General features: G+C 27.3%; 1 protein-coding gene across 1 annotated transcript; it reads left to right on the forward strand.

The window, feature by feature from the left end:
• The first annotated feature begins 5,580 nt into the window (after positions 1 to 5,580).
• LOC107462368 (ervatamin-B) lies at positions 5,581 to 7,540 on the forward strand. The gene is made up of 2 exons (XM_016080936.3): positions 5,581 to 6,019; positions 6,957 to 7,540. Exons 1-2 carry the CDS (start codon positions 5,581 to 5,583, stop codon positions 7,538 to 7,540), a joined length of 1,023 nt encoding a protein of 340 aa, XP_015936422.1.
• Positions 7,541 to 11,036: the final 3,496 nt, after the last annotated feature.

An 11,036-nucleotide genomic window follows, 5' to 3' on the forward strand; every position in this document is an offset into this window, starting at 1 on the left:
CTATGATTTTGTCGTCTGTATGTGTGATTTCCAAATGGTGAGTTGTGACCAAATTTTGGTAATGATATGAGCCATGATTGATGGAGAGTGGTTCATCCGATGAAAATAATCAAAATATTATAATAAAATAGAGATATAGACATACTAGTAGTTTACTAAGTGTACGGATGATTATTTTCATTCTAAAGTGGATGTTTATTTAACTTGGATTGGATTTAAGTAAGTATAATGTAATTTACTGGATGTTCATTTTACTAGATACGTGGATAGTTATTTTCATTCTAAAATAAATGTTTATTTAATTTAAATTAGATTTAAATAGATACAATAAAATTTGATAGATGTTCATTTTAATATGTATATAAATAATTATTTTTATTCTAAACTGACAGCTTAATGGAAAAAAAAAACTAGGCGGCTGGCTGTTGACCACGGAGAGACAAATGACGCAATGAGAATTTGAGGAGAGAGCATTTGACAGTAAAAAAGTTAGAAGGTAGATAATTAAAGTATAAAAAATAAAAGTAAAATTTTTAGAAAAGTAATTTTTAATGGACTGTTTTTTTTTCACCTTATATGGACCGAAAATTCAACTTATTATTCATGTCTACCTAATGAATTATATTGGCTTATGATAATTTGGCAATTATGTCATACACGCAGTCGTAGGATAAATTTCCTTTTTTTCATATATTACAAGTTTAATTGTACGCATGTTTAATATATATGAAATAAATCATTTTACATATATTTCATTTAATAGAGAGTATTATATTTGAATTAAATTCTATATAATTAACTTATCTTTTTAAGAGATTTTAAAATTTAGAAAATGCTTATGTACTTCTATAAAATATTCAGTACGCACAAGTTTATTCTTATCAAATTTTAACCATATGTTAGATAATTATTTTGCATGATTAAAAGTATGTAAAAAAGATCTATAATACTTAAATGATAATTTACCATCAAAGTTTGGAAAGATACCAGAAGAATTACCTTATAATTTTGATTGTTCTCTCTCCAAATGGGAATATTTACTATTTCTAGAAATTAAATTTTTAATATGTAATTTTCATGCCCACGTATATTTTTCTTTGAAAAAGTCTATGGTGCTGACCGCGAGAATCAACATGTGAAGTTGATATTATGTGGCGAGCTGTGATTTGGACGCGTGCAAAAAATCTTTAACTATGATAACGGGTTTGAGAAAATAACAGTTACAGAATCACATACATCCTATTTTTTGTTGGAGGAAGGAGGTTAATTAAGTGTGATTAAGTGATTAAATTTAAGATGTTATTGGACTGAACTTTTGACACGCTGATGAACCAGGAGTGACATAGCATGCTTTCTTTTTTGGTAATTTTCACAAATTAGAATATCATGTCAAAAATAATGGTCAAATAAGGCGGAAAATCTGAATACTATGTATTATTAAAAAAATTAAAGTATTAATCAAGTTAAGTTGGTCTAATAATTAACTTATTAGTCTTCTTAAACAAGTATTGGGGGTTCGAATTCCGTCTTATATATGTAAATACATAAATATTTATTTATTATTTTTCTTATAATTTAAATAAATATTTTCTATAGAACTAAAAAGATGTTATAAAAACCTAAAAGTAGGTTTATGTTTAGATATCTCATGCACTAAGATCTTTTTATCTATTAATTATATTTGGGTATAACGATATAATAAAAGTACTTTTTTGTTTATTTATTACCTAAAAAACATCTTTTTTTTTAAAGAAAAAATCTTTTAAAGAAAAGATATTTTTTATTTTTCTAGTACTTTTATTTTTACTACTAGAAATTTTTCAAATACCCTAAACAATAAAAAAAAGATTTTTTTTTATCAAGATAATGGCTCCTAAACAAGTACTTTGTTGAACTTGTATTTGTTCTCAAATTATCGACTTTGTTCTTGTACTGTTGTTATGTACGATGTTTCGTTAGTTATTTAACTTTAATCTTACAGTAGGACTACATTGAAGCTAAAGAATTTTTTTTTGGATTCAAATAGGACATTTTGAACCTTAAGGACCAAAACAGAATTACGCCCAAACGTAAAGACTAATTTAATATTTTACCTAATTAATAAAAAAATTATCTTACCAAAAAGATTTTAATATATTATAGACGTTTGAATTAATTACCATTTATGAAGTAATATAAAATAAATATCTATAATAAGATGTAGTTGGTATTGAAAAAAAAAAACAACGATTATTATTCATTATATGTTTTTTGAATTAGTTACCATTCATTTATAAATTTATTTTTTTATTTATCGTTGAATAATAATTTATNTTTACTTGAGTAATAATTTATTGTTCTTGAAAAATTATTACTCAAATAAATTAAAAATAAAAAAGACTTTTTTTATTGTAATAGATTTATTTGAGTCATAATTCAACAAAAATAATAAATTATTACTCAAATAAATTTATTATAATAAATATTTTATTTATTTATTTATTTGAATAATATTTTTTAACTAAACAAATAAATTATTACTCAAATAATAAATTATTACTAAAAAATAAATAAATAAATTATTAGATTAACAAATAAATAAATAAACAGTAATTACTTAAAAAATATATAATGACTAGAGTGAGTTATTTTTTTGAAAAAATAATAAGTATATATTATAATAGATATTTAATGAGGTGCTAGTAAGGGTTAATATAATGAAATTTAATTCGGACAATAGTTAAATACATGTTAAAATAAATTGAGAAGCTAAGGTTTTATTACCCAATTGTAATATGATTATAGGGTTAGTAAAATGTTTAGTAATAGATTATTATTTATATTTCTGGTGTATTTATAGTCCATACGAATAATTGCAATATGATTGTAATAAATTTTTTGGCATGACATATCACTCCTGACCCATCCTATCAACATGTCAAAAGTTCAGCCCATAAATATTTTAAGCTTAATTACTTAATTACACTTAATTAACATCATTTTTCCAATAGAAAATAAAATATATCTGACTACGTCACAGTTGTTTCATCAACTCCATCGTTGTGGTTAAAGATTATTTACATACGTCCAAATCACAGCTTGCCACATAGTGTCAACTTCACATGTTGATTTTAGTAATCAGCACATAGACTTTTCCTTTTTCTTTTGAACAAATTTTATAACTTGAGAGGGTTGGTGTTAAGGATGAGGTACCCAAAGAAAGTCAACGTGGACTTTAAAGTGAAAGAAAGTAGTTAGGAATTTGTTTTGCTTGTTTAGTCAGTTATTAGTGCAGTTAGAAGTTAGAACTAAGCTTAGCAAAGAATCTTCGTGATGAAGTAAATAGGCTTCTTTGCTCTATTCTTTGAGAGATGATTCTGTAATACACTTTATCATTGATAGTTTTCATTCATGATCTCTGCTTTCAAGTTTCCTTTCCTCATTCTTTAAACTGCTGCTGCATTTAATATTGCTGGTCATAAATCTTTGTGCTGCTGTTGCTTCATACTCAAGCAACCATACTTGGATTTCTCTAGTTGAAAAATGCATTTTTTTTAAAAGAAAAAACCCAATTCTAAGGATAGTGATTGAAGTAATAATATGAGACGAAACATTGTGCTCTTATATTCGAATTAAAAATTATTAAAAAAATAATGTTATATGATCAATAAATATTATTATTTTTAACTAGTATTTAACTAATAATAATTTACACTCATATTTACATGATTTTATATAAAAAAATATATAGTTTATCAAATAATGACAAAAAATACTAAAAATTATTAGTCTCTAAAAATTTTTCTTAAAAAAAAAATAAAAGATCAGTTTAAAATAGTATAAAATTATAAATATAATAAATATGTAACATAAACATAATATATTACATACATAAAATTATAAATATTAAATAAAATAATTTTAAATTTTGGATTGTTATTTCCATAACATGACTGTTTTATTTGCCGTGGATGAACTACTACACTCTCCACCAACAATAATTATCTAATATCAATATAGAAGTATCATAATTCTATTTTGAATTAATATATCTTCATTGTTCATACCTATTATATATATGTTCTTTATGCCATATGAAGTACATACTACCCATTATCTATTGTTAACAACGCTTTTACATAATATATAGATTGTCAATGGGTTAAAAAAAAAATATATTTGCCAATTTTAATTTGTATATAATTTTTTATATCTTTTATTTTTATATTGAAAATAATAATAAAAAAAGAGGAAATAATTTTTTTTCACATAAAAGTGTAAAATATTTACACAGATATCTTGTTTTATAGACTAATGTTAGTCCAAAGGTAACATATAGCTGTATATGTTGAATGTCAACCTCTATAAATCCGATAAAGAAAACTTTAACCGAAAGGATACAACACTGAATTTCTTTCGTATATTTGGATTCTTATGCATTTAATTCTTTTAGTTGGAGGCAATGTTCCCTATAATTAATATGATTCGTATGTGTTTAAAAAAGCGGATAACAACATACTTTTACCGGCAAGCGATCAAAACTAGATGAACAATGTCAAATTGTTAATTAAGCAAAGCTCCAACCCCTCCAACAATGCCCCATTAATTCTTTTAAAATTCAAAACAGTGGTAAACGGTCTCAATAATTGAAACAAAGCTCCATTCTTGTACTTTAACATACTGTATGCAATAATTTATTGGACTGTTAATGTTGCAAGTGTGAGGAGTGTTGAAATTAGTCTCACGTAAAAGAAAGCAAGAAAAAGTGAGGAGTTTATAAGATGAGAGACCCATTAACTTGACACTTTAAAGTTTTGAGTTGGATGTGGTGTCTTCTCAGCTTATGTTCTTCACTTCATTTCTCCCACAGTTGGCCCAACATGGACAAAGATAAATTTTTAAATAAAACTTTAATTTGTAATAAATTAGTCATTAAACCCGCTGAATTAGCTACATCATGTCTGTTAATCCAACCGGAAAAAAATCAATCCAGCATTATTAAACTAAGAAAAAGTTGTAATTTACTTTCCTTAACTTTGTTTATCTCTACGGTTTTTCTCCTCTAATTTCTTTTTTCAAATATATTAGATGTATACTAAAATTATTAATCATTAATATAAATATATATTAAAATATATCATATATATTAAAATTAAATTAAATTACATATATATTTATACATAATATATATAATGACTGACAAATCTTAGTATGTAATTAATTTTTTTTTATTGTTTTCAGATGTGTAATTCATTTGAAAGTTATTATAAGAGAAATCTTACTAATAACTTTTTCTCTCTTTTAAAATTACTTTTATGCTATATGTATTTTATTGACATAATAATCTCTCAATAAAAATAAATAAATTTGGAAAGTTAAGGAGTATAATTAATTAACAAATTAATAATTAAACGCATACTAAAATTTAAGAAAATAAAATGCAAAAAAAAAGGACAATGATATAAAAGGTACGTAGTAAACTATATATATCTTCCTTAAATAATTAATTCAAAATTGAAGTGGAGATCTCTATATAAACTACGAAGCCATTGGTTCATAATTCATACTAACACAAGCTTCTATTTTATTAATTAGCTAGGCATGGCTTTCACTGGCCAAAAGCTATTACTATTCGTCATTGTTGTAGTTGGGATTTCCCAAGTGTTGTCCCGAAAACTCAATGATGAAGAATCCAATACTATTATTATGCTAGAAAGGCATGAGCAATGGATGACTAAATATGGCAAAGTTTATAAAGATGATGAGGAGAAGCAAGAACGGTTCTTGATATTCAAGAAGAATGTAGAATACATTGAATCCTTCAATGCTGCTGGGGACAAGTCTTATAAACTTGGTGTTAACCACTTAACTGACAAGACCACTAAGGAGCTTAAGGCTTACCTAAATGGATTCAAGAGGTCACAGAGTGTATCATCAACACCAACAACATTTAAGTATGCAAATGTTGATTCCATTCCTTCATCCATAGATTGGAGGACTAAAGGAGCTGTTACTAATGTTAAAGACCAAGGCGATTGTGGTAAGATCAGGAATATAATATTACAGAATTATATGAATTATTTCTAGTTATTATAATAATATTAGGGCATGATTGGTTTACATACATTTCATTTTTACTTTCATTTTTAATTTTTTTTATATAATTAGAGGAAAAACTGATGAGAACAATAAAATCATGTATGTGCTTATAGTTTAATTTGTTTAGTTTTTAATTTTTTATTATAAAATCTTTAAAATAAAAATATGAAGCCAAAGTCTATTAATTAGGTCGTATACTTTTAGTTGTCACTTTCTATTGGTATTCACAAAATTCATTTTCAATTTTTTTTATTGAAATAAATGGTTATGTAAATCTATATCCATATAGTTGTTTTATATATTGGCATTCGCATTTCTTATTTTCATTATTATATTTTTTTCACAATTACATAAGATAACAATATAGAAATAAGATAGAGATAGATACATAATTTGGAATATAAATACAAAGTATGCATGTCTTTTTATATACATATGTAAAAAAAAAACACACACACACACTATATATATATATGTCAACCATAAAATTTATTATCATTCATATAAAATATGTATTAAAATATAAAAATATTTATTTAAAATAAATTAAATAACATTTATTTATACATAAATACATAACAATTAATTTATTATTAGTTGAGTTTTTTTTTTATTTAGATGGTTTTTTTGCTTTTTACAATACTTTCCAGTAACTAATTATTAATAAGAAATTAGATGATAACTTCAATAGTTTTATTACTCGGCGACTTTATGATTTTTTGGTTTAGTTTTAGATTCAGGTTGATGGTGGTGGGTTGTTTCTTTTGATATTTTTCATCTAGTTTGTACTTTGTAGCATCATGAATCTATCTCTTCATTATTACTTCACTCTTTTGAGAGTAGTCAATCATGTGATTATGAATTATTTGCAAAACCAGGAAGTTGCTGGGCATTTTCAGCGGTGGCGGCGGTGGAGGGCATCCACGCCTTAACCACCGGACAACTGGTGTCACTTTCCGAGCAACAAGTGGTGAGTTGTGACATACACGGTAGGGATATGGGATGTAGCGGCGGTTACATGGAAGGTGCATTTCAATACATTTGGAAAAACGGCGGAATCAACAGCGACGCAAACTACCCTTACAACGCAACAGACAGTGTATGCAATGCAACGGAAGAAGCCTCCGTAGTTGCTCAGATCAAAGGCTACGAGATGGTTCCGGCGAACAACGAGACCGAGCTCATGAAAGCTCTCGCTAACCAACCCATAGCGGTTGCCATTGAAGCAGATAGTATGTTCTCTTACGAAAGTGGTGTTTATGATGGACCCTGTGGAATTGAGCTTGACCATGGTGTTCTAGCCGTTGGTTATGGTACTGAGAATGGAACTGATTATTGGATTATTAAGAATTCATGGGGTACTGAATGGGGTGAGAATGGATACATTAGGATGAAGCGAGGTATTGGTGCTGGTCTTGGTTTGTGTGGAATCGCCATGGATGCTTCTTATCCCACTGCTTGATTAAAAGAGTTACCATATGTGTTTATGTGTAATATCATTATATGTGCGCTTTTTCAAATGGTGGAAAATAAATTTGTTACTTTCAATTAAATTCTCGAAAACTACTTTGATGTACTTCTTGAATTTTGGTTAAGACAAGATTCAAGATTTTTTTTTTTATTTTAATAATTGATTAGTTTATCTCCACCAGATGGATGGAGATACATTGATTATTCTCAGAAAATTAAATTTCTAATATGTAAACTACATATATATTTGTAATTTTTTTTTTTTGCTTTCCAATAAAATAATTTTGTAGATTTTGTTCGACATACATCATCTCTCCATATTGATATTGCTCATGTACACGTTTATTATAATGTTACACGTTTTCTCTCTCTAATAGTTTGTACATTACATCTTATTTTCTAAAATTACGAAACATTTTCAAAGTTTACATTATTTGTAATAACTAAATTTACAAATCATTTTGTAAACTAACTAAAAGTCATTTGATAAGTGGTTGTGAAGTGATACAGTTAGTAGCAAAGAGTTACAAGGCCTGAAATTGTATACTTAATTTAGTTAACAAAGTTAGTCAATATATAACATCCTTTAAATTCTCATTGAAAATGTGTAAAACACATATTGATGTATCTTGTTGGAATGGTTGATCAAGAGTTACCTTTTCACTCCTACTAATTTAAAATTGTTTGCATTTTTAAACTTAGATTGGGGATTAGATATAGATGATTGGAGATCAATGTGTGGTTACTGCATTTAAATTATTTTGTATTCAATTTAGTTTTTTGATCAAGTAGAAAACAAGTCTCAGTGAGTGATTACACCATAGCCTCTTCTTTCCTTTTTTTTTCATATATAAATTTCTTTGTTATGTACATTTTACTCTATTTTATTTATTTTTGGTTTTTCTTTAGTTTGTGTAAAAGAAATAGTATCTATGGAAGTCCAAGTTCAGATAGCTTGGATTAGAAGAAAACACCTTAGAAGTTTATACTAGAAGAAAAACTATGATTCTACAGAAGAGACTAACCAAGAATAACAATTGGCACATGAAGACTTGATACTCTAGTAAGAAACAGAAGGTAAATATATTATGAATATTGGAATTACAAGTTCCAAATGAAGAGTGAAGCTAGAGAACTAATACTAATAAGCCATTGACCAATTCAACTCTCTTTACCTAATTCAAGTTGGTTTTTGGCATAACTCTCAACTTTTGTTTCAACCTTTCAAAAGAAGTCACAAACAAAAACTTACATGGGAGTAGGCATACCATTAGCCTCACTCATGCCAAGTTTGAATAACAAATCTTTAACATACTTTGTTTGAGAAAGGTGTAGCTATCCATATTTCAACCTTTGAATCTCAATACCAAGAAAATAAGATAAGGCATCAAGATCTTTCAAAGTAAAACTATTATTCAGTTTTTGAATCATGGTTTCAACTCCAATTGGATCATTTCCTGTTATGATTCTATCATCAACACAACATAGAATATACATAACAAAATTTGAGCCATGCTTCACTAACAGAGAAGCATCTAAATTAGTACTAAGAAAACCAAAAGATTGAAGGATTTTGCTTAATTTTAAGAATCATTCTCTAGGGGCTTGCTTTAGGCCATAGAGAGATTTGTTTAGTTTGCATACATGTGTCTCAGAATTTCGATCAAAACCAATTGGTTGATACATATAAATAACCTCATGCAAGTTGCCATTTAAGAAAGTGTTATTAAAATCAAATTGTCTTATAATCTAATCTTTAGATAAAGCAATTCTGAGAACAATTCTAATAGTAGTTAGTCTAATCACAGAGATGAAAACTTGCTCAAAATTAAAGTCCTGTGATTGATGGAACCTTTGGAGCTACCAGTCATGGACCTAGTTAACATAAGATGCTTGTTATTATGTAAGGATGTAATATTTTGAGTATCAGGTGAAGTGTCAGTAATAGATGGAGAATCAGAATTGGGTTGGTTTATAAAGGGTATGCATATTTGAGTCCCAGAAATAGGGACAACACCATTCTAATGGTGATCATCAAAATGATCTTGAAGTTGAAGATTGGAATTTATCCCATTATTAGCTAAATCTGCTACTTGAGGATCAGAGCTGAATTATTGAATTTAATATTAATACTTTTAGGCACAATCTAATTCTGAGTATTCTTAGACAACAAGAAACTTGTAAGGACAAGAAAATCTTTGCACATATCTGCTTGAACAAAGTATATCTTGAATCGATTTGAAATGTACTCTCCTCCATTATTTGATTGAAGAAACTCTTTAATGTTATGGTTTGTAAGGTTTTCCAGTTATAATTTGAATTGCTGAAAGGCTAACAAAACTTGAGATTTAGTCTGTAACAAAAAGAGATAAATATATCTAGAATATGTATCAATAAAAGTGACATAATAACAAAAATTAAGATGTGAAGTATAGGGAGATGATCCCTAAACATCTGTGAATCATTGTAAGTGGTAGAAGATAAAGGGAAATGCAACTTGTGCATTTTAGCATTCATGCAATTTTCACAAAATTCAGATTTCAAGGTTTTTATCTTTATTCTGAACAATAATATTAGATGAATATTATGAAGGTAAATGTATTATGAATATTGAGATTACAATTACCAAATCAAGAGTGAAGTTAAAAGAGCTACTTATACTAATAAATTACTGACCAATTCAATTCTCTTCACCTAATGACACAATTAACTTAACAGATAATAACTAACTGATAACCAATTCTTGATCTTGATCGTTTCTCTTATCAACCATGTTATCTTTAATAGTATCTAACTATCTATTAATCCCATTATTTTGGTTCATCAAGCATTAGCGCTGCTCGTCATAAGATTAAATCATTGACGTTGACAAATAGACCAAAGGACGCATTCTTTATGAACGCCATGGAGTACTGCTATATGCATTGTTTTTATATTTTCATTTTTAATATTAAACGTGATTCACAAAAAATAAAATAAAAATAAAAAATTATACTATAAGAAAATATAAAAAGAATATAAAAACATAAGGGTTTTTTATTTAATAAATAAAAAATATTAATTACCGAAATAAATAATTTTAAAAATATTTACCGATTTGTGTTCCCGAGCATATCTCGTTTACACTGTAAACGAGATGACATTGCGTGTATCTCGTTTACAGTGTAAACGAGATATGACAAGCCCGCTATCTCGTTTACAGTGTAAACGAGATAGACATATATCTCGTTTACACTGTAAACGAGATTCATGCAATGTTCATCTTGTTTACACTGTAAACGAGATAAATAGAGTTGTGTCCCACCGGCTATAAAAGGATGTGTAATCCTTGGTATTCTTTACAAATTTTTTGTATCATATTTCTCACAAATACAAGGCATTAATGGCCAATAATAGTCCGTACATAGTTGTGCTTGTGTATCCCAATTGCCGTATGAGAAACGGCGACAACGGGGTGACATTTGAGTGCGAGGATCCGATATTGTTTC

The sequence above is a fragment of the Arachis duranensis genome, chromosome 8 (assembly GCF_000817695.3).
Source record: "Arachis duranensis cultivar V14167 chromosome 8, aradu.V14167.gnm2.J7QH, whole genome shotgun sequence".
In the NCBI taxonomy this organism is placed as follows: Eukaryota; Viridiplantae; Streptophyta; class Magnoliopsida; order Fabales; family Fabaceae; genus Arachis; species Arachis duranensis.